Genomic DNA, 14,770 nt, shown 5'->3' with positions numbered 1-14,770 from the left:
GCGAAAGCGGAGAGGTGGTGGTATGAGGAGGCTGCACGTAAGCGCGGCTGGTAGCCAGAGAGGCAGCCCCAAAAATGTATTGGGGGAGGGCACACGGGGAGTGGTGTTAAGCCAGGTAGGAGACCTGAGACAACTCCCCGTGCTTACCGTGGAGAGAGAGCGACCGGGCAGGCACCGTGTTATGCAGAGATGCGCACGGTGTCCCCGGTGCGTGTCCATAGCCCGGTGCGGTACATTCCAGCACCTCGTATCGGCCGGGCTAGGGTGGGCATCGAGCCAGGTGCCATGAAACCGGCTCTACGCATCTGGTCACCAGTGCGTCTCCTTGGGCCGGGGTACATGGCACCAGCCCTATGTATGGTGTCTCCCATACGTGTTCATAGCCCAGTGCGGCTGATTCCACCTCGCCGCACTGGCATGGCCACGGGGAGTATTCAACCAGGTAGGGTTGGGCAGGCTCGGTGCTTGAGACCTGTAGTGCACCTCCACGGTCCGGTCTATCCTGTGCCTTCTCCACGCACCAGTCTGCCTGTGGCAGCCCCTCGCACCAGCCCAGTACCACCAGTGTCAACATCACGCACCAAGCCTCTTGTGCGTCTCCAGAGCCCTGTACGCCCTGTTCCTCCTCCCCGCACTCGCCCAGTGGTGCGTTTCCCCAGTCCGGTACCACCAGTTCCGGCACCACGCACCAGGCCTACTGTGCGCCTCAGCAGGCCAGAGTCTGCTGTCTGCCCAGCGCCGCCTGAGCTGCCCGTCTGCCCAGCGCCGCCTGCGCTGCCCGTCTGCCCAGCGCCATCTGAGCCGCCCGTCTGCCCAGCGCCGCTAAAGCCGCCCGTCAGTCAGGAGCCGCTAGAGCAGTCCGTCAGTCAGGAGCCGCCAGAGCGGTCCGCCAGTCAGGAGCCGCCAGAGCCGCCCGCCAGTCAGGAGCCGCCAGAGCCGCCCGCCAGTCAGGAGCCGCCCGCCAGTCAGGAGCTGCCTTTCAGTCCTGAGCTGCCCCTCAGTCCAGAGTTGCCCCTCAATCCGGAGTTGCCCCTCAGTCCGGAGTTGCCCCTCAGTCCGGAGTTGCCCCTCAGTCCGGAGCTGCCCCTCAGTCCGGAGTTGCCCCTCAGTCCGGAGTTGCCCCTCAGTCCGGAGTTGCCCCTCAGTCTGGAGTTGCCCCTCAGTCCAGAGCTGCCCCTCAGTCCGGAGCTTCCCCTCAGTCTGGAGCTTTCCCTCAGTCCAGTGGGGCCATTTAGTAGGGTTGCCAATCCTAGGTCGGCGGCGAGGGTCGCCGTTCCTAGGAGGACACTAAAGCCGACAAAGACTATGGTGGAGTGAGGTCCACGTCCTGCGCCAGAGCCGCCACCACGGACAGATGCCCACCCAGACCCTCCGCTATAGGTTCAGGTTTTGCGGCCGGAGTCCGCACCTTGGGGTGGGGGGGGGGGGTTACTGTCACGTTCTGACCATAGTTCTTTTGTGTTTTCTTTGTTTTAGTGTTGGTCAGGACGTGAGCTGAGTGGGCATTCTATGTTGTGTGTCTAGTTTTCCCGTTTCTATGTTTGGCCTGATATAGTTCTCAATCAGAGGCAGGTGTTAGTCATTGTCTCTGATTGGGAACCATATTTAGGTAGCCTGTTTTATGTTGGGTTTTGTGGGTGGTTGTCTTCTGTCTTCATTTGTCTGCACCAGACAGAACTGTTTCGGTTTTTCACATTTGTTGTTTTGTATTTTGTAGTGTTCACGTTTATTGTCTTTATTAAACATGATGAACACTAGCCACGCTGCGCTTTGGTCCTCTCCTTCGTCCACAGAAGAAAGCCGTTACAATTGCAATATTGGCATTTGCAATATCCATATCGCAAGAGGATGCCATATTTTGAAACGCCACTTAGCCATCTGTAATGCCCTTTTTTAAACTTTTGATTTATTGCTTGAGTTGACGGAGTTCTCTCTCAGTCTCTCCTCCATTGGTCGCTTTCCAATCCCACATACACCAAGCCCTGTCACTCAAGCAGGCACTTCCTCGTGCTCGAGATTCAGTCTGCATGCACTGACCAAACAGCAAGCAGTCAACAAATTTTTCCAATCAAGAACAACGCAGTTTTCCACTTTTCTTCCTAATATAAATCCACGTTTTCTGTACTATACTATTCGTTTGTGTAACTTTCTCTCGGAAGAATGCTAGTTAGTTGATTTTAGCAAGCTGCAAATGTGCCTAAAAGATGTGTGTTAGCCCTTAATACTAATTGCTAGCTAGCTAATCCACAGAGATAGGACAAAATTTGTAACCAAGCGTTTGCTCTAACACAGGCCATTAACAGTGGTTGAGTAAATCAGCATTGTTCGTGCAACAGCTTGTTCTTAATCAGAGATAATATTCTAAAATCTTTGTCTGAATGTACCCATCTATTTAAATCTAATTAGGGCCCCGTGGGAAACACATTAGTCACATGTGCCGAATTGCGGTCAGAGGCCGAGCAGTTACCATACCAGGCAGTGTTGCAACCAGTCAGGATGCACTCGATGGTGCAGCATCTCATCTAAGTGATACTTATTGCATTGTAGGCTGACTTGCACCATGTTTTCGTTTGCTTGTCATGACAGGAGCTGTCCTTTTGTCTGGTGCTGAAAAGCATTCACTGGTCCCTTGGAGAGCGCCATTCAACTTTCAGTCATTCCTCAATGTTAATACGATTTAGTCTCAGAACATTAAAAAATGTCATTAAAATTGTGTTTGATATCATCATGTTATATTAGTCGCTTTACTTATGTAGTAAATAAATGTTAGTTGTTGTTATTTCACTCATTTTTTCTTCATGTGGTTTTGTTTGTCTCTCCACCTAAAAGGAACTAAGTGATCTCATTTATTAAATATCATGTAGTCATTGCGCTGGCGCAGACAGAGCGAGCCTAGTCAAATGCGACTTGGACATGGCCCTCTGCAGGCAACGATAACCTTCAACATTACATACACAGAACAGAAAGACGCCAGGCTGATTCCGTCATCATGTTTAAAATGCAGGCGAAGACTCATGTGAAACAATATAATAAGCCACTTTCTCGAAGTCAATTTCCCTTTCAGTTATCGTCAACATGGTTTAACATTCGCTTTTCCCTTGTGCGGGGTACCCCCATGAGAGGTAGAGAAAAATATAAAATAGTTTATTTTCCCTATGAGTTGTATCTACAGCTGTGTTTATATTTTTATATTGTCCCTTAATCGTTCTCATAATCAATGCAATACTCCTTCTGTCGTTGACGAGTATAACAATTTCTTGATCAATATAGCATTTCAGAAAGTCCTCTCTTATCGCTCTTCATGCATGATCGATATCCCCCAAAAATTACTTTTGGGTTCATCAGGCTTTCACGTGAGGGTAAGAAACTTGCATTGCGCCTCTGCCGTGGTTCTTTGAATCCAGATGTTAGATTTTCGTGCTGTTATTATTCCTTCTTCATTGGAAATTCTTCACAGCGTCCAAAATCTAAGTAATGTTGATAAAAGAATTGGTGGTCCGTGTCCTCTCGAACATTGGGGCGTCATCCGCTACGGTGTCTACTCGAGCGGAGTCCACCTGTAAAACACCTCCGGAGCGGGAAAACTACTCTGCCACAGTCACATGGTGGGGAGGCAGGCTCGAGCGCGACGATTGGAAATCTGGAGATACGTTAATCTGTGATTGGGGCCCGGAGGGAGGAGTCTGCTGAAAAGGAGCGGGCGGGAGCATTTCGCGTCCGAGCCTATGTGTTTCAGCTCTAATATCTCACATATCAATAATTCAACGCGCAAGAAGAAGACCCCGCGCTATGTATTCAACTGCGCTTCAACTCGACAAGGGCCTCGTACCGCTCTCGACTGGTTATTCGATTACGGAGTGACAAGAAAACGCGGGGAGGCTTGAGCCGAGAGGGGGGGGAAAAGTTAACAGTGGGAACGACTGGGTAAAGGGGGACTCTTCATTAAAAATAAAAAAAATAAACGGGTAAACCAAACCTGTCTTTGACCTTTTCAAATACTTAGAGAAACACACAAGAGGTTTAATTCAAGAAGCGAAAGGGAGTTGGTCATTTTAATAGGCTGAATTTTGCGGAAGAGAAGAAGTACTATATTATCTATCGGAGAAATCAGAAAACGTTCCCTTTCTTTGTGCGGGATACAGAAACGAAGTGCATAGTGAAGTTGCCGTAATGTTGACGCTCCTACTGGGTGCAGTGTGGCTAGTGACTCTAGTGAACGCTCAAAACGAGACGGAACCCATCGTACTCGAGGGGAAATGTCTGGTTGTTTGCGATTCCAACCCAACTTCGGATCCCACCGGGACGGCGCTCGGGATATCGGTGCGCTCCGGTAGCGCCAAAGTGGCTTTTTCCGCTGTGAGAAACACAAACCACGAGCCCTCGGAGATGAGCAACCGGACTATGGTTATCTACTTTGACCAGGTAACTTTCACTGAACTGTCTGTCTGCTATATCATACTGTATGGCTGCCTTGGTCATGGGGAGCGAGTGTCTGGAGGGGGTTTGGATGACTGTTGTAAATCTGTAAAAAAGCTCACTGGCTATTCTATTCGTGAGGTGGAGAATGGAGGCTCGCTGTTTTAGATGTATATATTAGATGCATAGATAAAGACAGGTGAAAGTAGTCAGCCTTTGAATATTTAAATTCCTTTTGATGATATGAAATGAAGTCTGACATCTCTCCAAATAATGTAATACCATGTCATGAGGGTGAAGTCTTGATCCATGCTACTCCATATCTCAAAAGGTTAATCGCCGCCAAATGGCTATTCAATTAAATTAAATGTTTCTGCTTGGGCGGATTTTGATCTCACAAAATTAGTAATTTGAGCCTCAAAACTTCATCGATGATTTCATTCCAAAATTGATTAACTTGGTTTCTGTAATTGTTGTAATTTTAAACTAACAAAGTTATAGTCAAATGCCATCTGAGCTACAATATATCAGGCTGCATTGCGTGATTTCCTTTTAACTTTGTAATTGAAAGACATTATACAGCATTTATACTATGACAACGACGAATGTCTTTGATGTTAGTGTGTCTTTTCCCTTTTCACATTCTTTCTCTCTTCCCCAGATACTTGTAAACGTTGGTAAGAATTTCGACGAGGAAAGGAGCAATTTCATCGCACCGCGCAAAGGGATTTACAGTTTTAATTTTCACGTGGTGAAAGTGTATAATCGCCAAACGATCCAGGTCAGTCCACTGTAAGCCTACAAATAATGAATACTTTATTTAATATGTGTGTGTGTGTGTGTGTGTGTGTGTGTGTGTGTGTGTGTGTGTGTGTGTGTGTGTGTGTGTGTGTGTGTGTGTGTGCGCGCGCATGCGTGTTCGTCACGCACACCCGCTGGTAGACCTCATACAAGTTGAATACACTTAGTACATTCAAAAACGATTCCCCGAGAAATAATTTGTAGATTTGTGAAATGTCATTCCCAAGAGAAAATGGTCGTTTGCAGATGAAAGTCAGCCACTGCATCATAATTAATCGATAAGCGTATGGAGACATTTTGGCGCAGGAACAGCCAGTTAGCCAGTACAGTAGCTGCGGGTGCAGTTTCTGGACCTTGGACAGCGGCAGCGTAGAACTCCTCTGTCCTGCTGCGTGACTTGGCGTCTGCATTTGACAGCAAGTGAAAAGTCTAAACAGGTCCAAATAGACCAAATCCAAACAGCTTCACATACACATATACATATTTTGCCGCGCAAATCCATCGAGCAGCGACTCACAACTCATGTTTCCCATGCAAGAAACACAAATGGAGAAGCCTAATCCTTTGATGCGTTAAATAGGCGAATACACTTGATCAGATGTAACCCTCTTTAAATAACATTTAACACAGACAACGTGGCTTTTAAAACCAGCCCCTCTTAATTAGATTGCATATTTCACTAATTAAACCCTTGTCTAATTATGCAGTGAAATCCACAGGGCTACAGTATTACATTCTCACATTTATCTCATATTGGAAGCTAAATTAATTAATTGAAAACAAACCAGGCAAGCAAAATTAAAATGAAAAGCCCTGTAAAACCATATTCATCCATTATGTCATTGAGTCCAACTAACCATAAACAGAGGTACAAATTACAGACACCTGTCTCAAGCAACTAACTACAGTACACTAAAACATATTTCACTGTTAATTATTTTGTCACAAAATATATAATTACTTTAAGATAACAAATTTAGCATCCTCCATATATCTGGAAATCAAATAACAAAGAGGAGAGGATTCACAGCTCAGTTCAGCTCGGATACACTAGTCCAACAGCCACAACTGTTGTGTTAAAAACTCACACTGTTTGATTGCCTTAGAGCAGTTTGTCATGTGGATACAGGGGGAGGGAAGAAGGGGGGTGGGAGGGAGGGAGAGAGAGAGAGTAACAGTAACATAGATTTACATGGATTGGTTGAGATAGAGATTGAAAACGTTCCAGTTTATTTCTAGAAGGATGTGGACACAGGAGTGTCTTACAACTCCAGTGTTTTGCTATTGAAGGAGGAATACAGGCATTACCATCTTGAAACATCCATAAATAGCTCACCTCCTCATAAGCATACACCATGGTCATTGAGTGTTACATATGAGCCCCAACTACAAAGTACTGAACCCTGAAAAAATCTATTACCCAACTAATCAATAACAGTAGTTTAGTATGAGTCCCTATACTAGTGATGGAATTTCAGGATTTTGGGCACTGGCCAGAGGGGCATGTAGACCACAGTTTTTACTAGCCTTGGTCCAAAATCTGTGCTAGTTGGGCATATTTTCTACTAGCCCGTGTCTGAAAGGTACTAGGCTCGTGCTTGCGGACTTTAGCGGGCTAGCTTAATTTCATTTATGTAAGAGTAGGCAAACAGCCATTCAAACTGACAGTGAGATATGAAGGCTACAGCACCTCACACTATACGGGATGGGGGCTCTTGAGATCATCCTCCACATGCATTAAAGGGAAATTTCACAATTCTTCAACTTCATATTAATAATCTCCAGCATCACCCCAACATCAACATCTAGGAAAATGGCACGTTTCTATGTTTTTTAGTTAAAAAAAGGCAGAAGAAGTTAAGTCTTTCCATGACATCATCAACCAATTAGTAGACAATTAGTAGACAATTAGTAGGCAATTGGTAGGCAATACCTACTCACAATTGGTCAAACTCACACGATGCACACCGATGATGTCATTGGAAACACTTATCTTCCTTAATCTTTTTTACTACAAAACATAGAAATGTGCCATTTTCACAGATGTTGATGTTGAGGTGATGCAGGAGATTATTAATATGAAGTAGACGTTTCCCTTTAAAAGAAAAGCGAATGTGTAGATTGCATAAGGTATTGAATCATGTGAGCACATGAGTGTTTATTATGAGCCACCATAACCGCTGTAAAAATATGTGCATTTTATTAACAATCTTCTCCATGAGTCTCCCTCATGCAACTTTGATCAAGTAAAAAAATTTTTTTTAAGTGCACCATACTTTTAAAGATTACTTCTCTCAAAAACATGACATTTCTAAATATATCCTTGCTGCCCACTGGCCAGTCATTGTGTCTCCCTTCACCGAGTAGAGAGAAAGTGGTCTGTTGTCACGTCACTGCTGTCGTCTGTCTGTTTGGACAGGAAATGATGTGTCATGAGAGGAGGATGTCTTCTTTTTCATTACAGCTAAGTGCTGCATTAAACTGTGGGCGGAAACACACTCACCAAATATATATCTAAAGCTTCTCTCTCTGGGCTTAATTGGGTGCTTACGCGTTAATGAATTCAGCAGCTCAATGGAATGCTGACACCATGCACCAGCCTTTATGCCATTTACACATTACACTGTAATTTGCAGTGGCTGGCATGATTGAGTGGTGGTGTTTTTGGGGAAGGGGTGGTGATTATCAGACTCAGTGATCAGACTCACAGAGAACACTGAACACAGGGCTCAGTCAGGCGGTGAGTTGGTACATGTGGTCTGTGTTCCTCACCCTCTCACCCTTCTTCCTAGCCTCCCCCTCATTACTCTGCTGAGAACAGGACCATCCTGCCACTGTTCTGTCACTAGTTTATTAGTTCCATACATCACTGCCACAGAAGAGGGATGTGCCTCAGTTTGACCATCCAGCTGAACGATGTTCCCTCTCCCCTCCTCAGTGTAGGTGGGATGGTGCTGGTGTTGGTGCTGGGCTGAGGGTGGGGCTGGGTGGGAGCTGAGTGAGTCTCCCCTGGGCCCTGGCTGGGTGGGAGTGATGTATGTAGAGGCTTGGGCTTCCTCCCGTCCACTTCCATGCTCACTGTGGACTCATTTAGCACACTGAACAGAGGCTGCTCTGTCCTGCCTCTCTTAGATGACATCTCTCTCGCTCTATCTCGCTCTAAAACCTAGCACCTCTTAATCTTTCAGGCCTAAGATGAGTGTTTTGATCTCTTTTATGCACTCATATGCATGATTTAGATGGTGTCTATTTGAATGGTAAGGGCATGTATCAGTCAATGGGTGTTTTTACTCTTTACTCTTAAACTCGGCACAAGGAGGGTGAACCGTGAATGAGTCTGAATGAGTGAAATTATGTAATGTTCATGTCTGTGTCCTCTGTGTTCTAGTATTGCCTGTAGGGTGTGTGTGTGTGTGTGTGTGTGTGTGTGTGTGTGTGTGTGTGTGTGTGTGTGTGTGTGTGTGTGTGTGTGTGTGTGTGTGTGTGTGTGTGTGTGTGTGTGTGTGTGTGTGTGTGTGTGTGTGTGTGTGTGTGGAGCTGTGGGTGTATTTAACCATCTGTAACTGTAGTACATGTCATCTCCTGTAGGTAAGCCTGATGCATAATGGATGGCCTGTGATCTCGGCCTTCGCTGGGGACCAGGATGTGACTCGTGAGGCTGCCAGTAACGGAGTGCTGATCCAAATGGAGAAGGGGGACCGAGCCTACCTCAAACTGGAGAGAGGAAACCTCATGGGGGGCTGGAAGTACTCCACGTTCTCTGGGTTCCTGGTCTTCCCCATGTAGAAGAGAGGAGACTGGGGGGACTAATTCTTCTGAGCTCAGCTGCTTGGGAGACTGGAGACAGAGAGAGAGAGATGATGAAAGATAGAAAGAGGGAGAAGAGGAGAGAAAAAGATATGGGAGAGAAAGTTAAAGAGATGAGTAGGGTATAATTGGTTGGGCAGGCTCTCCAACACACTCACTCACTCCGCTGCCTGACTACAGCTCTGGACAGCCAAAACTTTTGTATCCTCAGAAATACTATCATTTAAAAATGTTAAAGAGAGTAAAACCTAGAGGCCAAGTCCACCCCTTCCCTCACATCATCTCTTTCTGCATCTGCTTTGAGGAATGTGTCTATATTATCTACAGTGTCAAAGAGCTGCATCTACCATGTTTCCACATTCTGTATGGCCATCCCCATCTATTTTCTGTGACTCCATTTTTAATTTTTTTATGTCTGTGTACAGTCTGACAATACATTTTCTACATCCCATCCACTTCTGTCATTTCAATTCCAGACAGATACAGTACTGTACCATCAAGTCCTCCTCACTCCCCACCCCATTTCTTAATGTTTATTGATCCCCTGTTCAATACTCCTTCTGTCCTTTACTCCTCTCCTGTTCTTTTATCCTCCCCTCTGCTGCTCTTCTTTCTAGCCTTCTCCACCCAGTAAGGATTGCTTTGTCATGATTGGAGGATTGCTGAAACTCTAAAGACTCCTGCTGTATACTGGATATATATAAAATCTGAAAGTTTCTATATGATATAATATGTGATTAACAGAATCTGGTTGAATATCTGTGTTTGCGTATTTGAATGTTAAAACGTAGTGATTGTGTGTGGATTATGAGGCTGCCCTTAACTACTGATGCTTCTTGTTCTTGTTTCGGTCGAAATGTGGCTAAACTGAAACTATACCAGAAAAACTATAAAGGAATTTTATTCTGATTATTAACTGTAAAATACATGTGAATATTTAGAAGAGACAAATCCTCCCTTTTATTTACCAATCAATCAATTCATCTATTGTTTTTTATTTGCTTTTATCCAATAAAATATACGTGGTACTTTTATTTTTCTTAAACCTAATCCGAAACTCTCATTGCGATTAATTTGCTGAAACCTAGTTGGCATAACCTCTATGACCGTCTCTCTATCCATCTCCCCATCTTCCAATCAATTCCAAAAGTTGACTGGAGTAAGTGATGATCAAGATGTAATGTGTGTGCGTTTGTGTGCGTGTGCTTGAGAGCCAAAGATCCACGTTGATGTTCTTTATGTGTGTTTGGCGGTGTGTGTTGTTCCCAGTGACGTTGTGCTGCCTGCCTGGCCCAAGATCCGTTGTAGAGAGAGAGATTCAGTCTGGTGATTGGGGGCTTCCACCACTCTTCTATTACTGCTGCTCACTCTCAAGACTTTAATGAGCTCCTGGGGGGAAATTAGTGCTGGTATAATAAGCTCTACTGCTTATACAAAGATCATGTTGTGTTCATTTCTCCCATTTTCTCTTTTGCTCTCTTCATTCCCCTTTTCTCACACTTTCTACTTCCTAATGATACACATTTAAAGAGAAAGGAATGGAATCTTGACCGTGTGATTTGTTTTATGTCTTAATGATTACAAAATCTTGTTTATCTAGGTATTTATGGGTAACCTTTTGGTGTGACCTTTTAAAAAAATCTGTTTATCACCTATTAGTTTATGAATTTAGCTTGTGCGTACAGGGCTTTTGTTGCTGTGCGGTCAATCCAAGGTCTACTTCCTCTAACATAATTTGATTGAGGGAGATGGACTGAAATGTAATTGTCTACAGCATGTCACAGCCTAGCAAGCAGGGTGGTGGGGAGACAGCCAGGCTGGCACCCACCCTACCTCACCCCTCTGCCCTCCCTCATCTTTTATCTCAATGTCAGGGAAACAGCTGACAGGGAAAATGAGGCCCATGTATGGAAATGTACCCAGATTTCCTGCTGGCCTCCACACTTTTCACGTAGTAATCTCATATCACAAGACAGGGGCAATGGAAGAAGAGATTCCGCCCTGCTTCATACACCCTACTCACCCCATGACACTTACCCCCTCTCACTATGATCCAGTTCACCCTTTTGCTTTCATATGTTTCACACGTGTATGTCTAGGCCTACCATATGTGCTGTGCATTGTAAAAAAAAAAAAAGAAGTATATTTCATGGTGCAAAGTGGGTGAGGAAAGATTGTCATCAGAGATTTAGAATATAGTGAGAGTGTGCACGTGAGCTGACTTGTGAGTGATATGTGTTTGGAGATGAGTTTTGTGATCCATGGAGTGAGCTGAGAGGAGGGGTGCATAACCTGTGGCTGTTTGGGAAGTTGATATTATTCTGACATGACTGACTGAATGTGCCATATGCACTGATTTTACTAGGCTGGTGGAGAGAGATGAACTGAGCGATGAGAGATAGGGTTAGAAAACTAGCTTCATTTGTTTACATGTAACTTATTCATTGCTTCATGTATAAATATTTCAGTGGATGTTCTGATTCTGTAACATGTAGTTTCAGTGTTGGCAGTGAAGCGTCAAAGAGGGCAGAAAAAGATTGGAGAGTGGCAACCAGAGTGGCAGCCGTATCTAGTGGTAGTAGTCTGGGCAGTGTGGTGGTAGTAGTCTGGGCAGTGTGGTGGTAGTAGTCTGGGCAGTGTGGTGGTAGTAGTCTGGGCAGTGTGGTGGTAGTAGTCTGGGCAGTGTGGTGGTAGTAGTCTGGGCAGTGTGGTGGTAGTAGTCTGGGCAGTGTGGTGGTAGTAGTCTGGGCAGTGTGGTGGTAGTAGTCTGGGCAGTGTGGTGGTAGTAGTCTGGGCAGTGTGGTGGTAGTAGTCTGGGCAGTGTGGTGCTAGTAGTCTGGGCAGTGTGGTGCTAGTAGTCTGGGCAGTGTGGTGGTAGTAGTCTGGGCAGTGTGGTGGTAGTAGTCTGGGCAGTGTGGTGGTAGTAGTCTGGGCAGTGTGGTGGTAGTAGTCTGGGCAGTGTGGTGCTAGTAGTCTGGGCAGTGTGGTGCTAGTAGTCTGGGCAGTGTGGTGGTAGTAGTCTGGGCAGTGTGGTGGTAGTAGTCTGGGCAGTGTGGTGCTAGTAGTCTGGGCAGTGTGGTGGTAGTAGTCTGGGCAGTGTGGTGGTAGTAGTCTGGGCAGTGTGGTGGTAGTAGTCTGGGCAGTGTGGTGGTAGTAGTCTGGGCAGTGTGGTGGTAGTAGTCTGGGCAGTGTGGTGCTAGTAGTCTGGGCAGTGTGGTGCTAGTAGTCTGGGCAGTGTGGTGGTAGTAGTCTGGGCAGTGTGGTGGTAGTAGTCTGGGCAGTGTGGTGGTAGTAGTCTGGGCAGTGTGGTGGTAGTAGTCTGGGCAGTGTGGTGCTAGTAGTCTGGGCAGTGTGGTGCTAGTAGTCTGGGCAGTGTGGTGGTAGTAGTCTGGGCAGTGTGGTGGTAGTAGTCTGGGCAGTGTGGTGCTAGTAGTCTGGGCAGTGTGGTGCTAGTAGTCTGGGCAGTGTGGTGCTAGTAGTCTGGGCAGTGTGGTGCTAGTAGTCTGGGCAGTGTGGTGGTAGTAGTCTGGGCAGTGTGGTGGTAGTAGTCTGGGCAGTGTGGTGGTAGTAGTCTGGGCAGTGTGGTGCTAGTAGTCTGGGCAGTGTGGTGCTAGTAGTCTGGGCAGTGTGGTGCTAGTAGTCTGGGCAGTGTGGTGCTAGTAGTCTGGGCAGTGTGGTGCTAGTAGTCTGGGCAGTGTGGTGGTAGTAGTCTGGGCAGTGTGGTGGTAGTAGTCTGGGCAGTGTGGTGCTAGTAGTCTGGGCAGTGTGGTGCTAGTAGTCTGGGCAGTGTGGTGCTAGTAGTCTGGGCAGTGTGGTGGTAGTAGTCTGGGCAGTGTGGTGGTAGTAGTCTGGGCAGTGTGGTGGTAGTAGTCTGGGCAGTGTGGTGGTAGTAGTCTGGGCAGTGTGGTGGTAGTAGTCTGGGCAGTGTGGTGGTAGTAGTCTGGGCAGTGTGGTGCTAGTAGTCTGGGCAGTGTGGTGCTAGTAGTCTGGGCAGTGTGGTGCTAGTAGTCTGGGCAGTGTGGTGGTAGTAGTCTGGGCAGTGTGGTGGTAGTAGTCTGGGCAGTGTGGTGGTAGTAGTCTGGGCAGTGTGGTGGTAGTAGTCTGGGCAGTGTGGTGGTAGTAGTCTGGGCAGTGTGGTGGTAGTAGTCTGGGCAGTGTGGTGCTAGTAGTCTGGGCAGTGTGGTGCTAGTAGTCTGGGCAGTGTGGTGCTAGTAGTCTGGGCAGTGTGGTGGTAGTAGTCTGGGCAGTGTGGTGGTAGTAGTCTGGGCAGTGTGGTGGTAGTAGTCTGGGCAGTGTGGTGGTAGTAGTCTGGGCAGTGTGGTGGTAGTAGTCTGGGCAGTGTGGTGGTAGTAGTCTGGGCAGTGTGGTGCTAGTAGTCTGGGCAGTGTGGTGGTAGTAGTCTGGGCAGTGTGGTGCTAGTAGTCTGGGCAGTGTGGTGCTAGTAGTCTGGGCAGTGTGGTGCTAGTAGTCTGGGCAGTGTGGTGGTAGTAGTCTGGGCAGTGTGGTGCTAGTAGTCTGGGCAGTGTGGTGGTAGTAGTCTGGGCAGTGTGGTGGTAGTAGTCTGGGCAGTGTGGTGGTAGTAGTCTGGGCAGTGTGGTGCTAGTAGTCTGGGCAGTGTGGTGCTAGTAGTCTGGGCAGTGTGGTGCTAGTAGTCTGGGCAGTGTGGTGGTAGTAGTCTGGGCAGTGTGGTGGTAGTAGTCTGGGCAGTGTGGTGGTAGTAGTCTGGGCAGTGTGGTGGTAGTAGTCTGGGCAGTGTGGTGGTAGTAGTCTGGGCAGTGTGGTGGTAGTAGTCTGGGCAGTGTGGTGCTAGTAGTCTGGGCAGTGTGGTGGTAGTAGTCTGGGCAGTGTGGTGCTAGTAGTCTGGGCAGTGTGGTGCTAGTAGTCTGGGCAGTGTGGTGGTAGTAGTCTGGGCAGTGTGGTGGTAGTAGTCTGGGCAGTGTGGTGGTAGTAGTCTGGGCAGTGTGGTGGTAGTAGTCTGGGCAGTGTGGTGGTAGTAGTCTGGGCAGTGTGGTGGTAGTAGTCTGGGCAGTGTGGTGGTAGTAGTCTGGGCAGTGTGGTGCTAGTAGTCTGGGCAGTGTGGTGGTAGTAGTCTGGGCAGTGTGTGTTGCCACCGTGCTGCCCCCATTAGTATCCACTGGCAGACGACCCAGCCGTTTGTGTTGTGACACTAATGAGAGAGAGAGATGTGCTATTTTTCTGTTCGACCTACCATGGAACAGGTGGAGCTCACAGGAATAAAGTGATATGACATTTTTTTGTGTGGTGTAAACTACATTTGTAGAGGGTAAGGAGATGCTTGTGATGGAGCTGTTGGTAAGGCCTGTAGTGGAGGTTAGGTCTACCAGAACTAGGGAAAGATCCTGTCCAGGTGCTGAATTACATTTGAAATATTGTATATCATGTGTATTTACTCCGCCCACTCACTCTATGTGTGTGTGTGTGAGGGTCAGTGATATAGTAGCCAATGTGCTGTCTGAGGATATGGGCTAATGATTATTTATCGTTGTGAAACCGGGTGAGATTCGGTTGGCCACTGTCATTTGTTTTATCGCATAAACCAGCAGACGGGCACATTCCCGGTCCATTGACTGGAGTGATTCATGCGATCCATCTTTTCTGCTCTTGCAAATTTCGAACGCGGCCCTAGAACAACGACGTTCTGGAAGAGCAGAGCCTTAAAGTAACAGGGATAGAACGGCCATACCGTAGCTCTCGTCATTAGGAGAGCTACCGTACGGCCGTTCAG

At 46.9% G+C, this 14,770-nt stretch overlaps 1 protein-coding gene across 1 annotated transcript; it reads left to right on the top strand.

The window, feature by feature from the left end:
* The first annotated feature begins 3,650 nt into the window (after positions 1–3,650).
* On the top strand, positions 3,651–10,074 carry LOC129867595 (cerebellin-1). Its single transcript, XM_055941100.1, has 3 exons — positions 3,651–4,422; positions 5,078–5,197; positions 8,806–10,074. Exons 1-3 carry the CDS (start codon positions 4,171–4,173, stop codon positions 9,001–9,003), a joined length of 570 nt encoding a protein of 189 aa, XP_055797075.1. The 5' UTR covers positions 3,651–4,170; the 3' UTR covers positions 9,004–10,074.
* The last annotated feature ends 4,696 nt before the right edge of the window (positions 10,075–14,770 follow it).

Source organism: Salvelinus fontinalis, chromosome 12 (assembly GCF_029448725.1).
Source record: "Salvelinus fontinalis isolate EN_2023a chromosome 12, ASM2944872v1, whole genome shotgun sequence".
Classification (NCBI taxonomy): domain Eukaryota; kingdom Metazoa; phylum Chordata; class Actinopteri; order Salmoniformes; family Salmonidae; genus Salvelinus; species Salvelinus fontinalis.
Note: the sequence above shows the minus strand (reverse complement) of the source record. Positions and strands in the feature narration are given on the sequence as shown.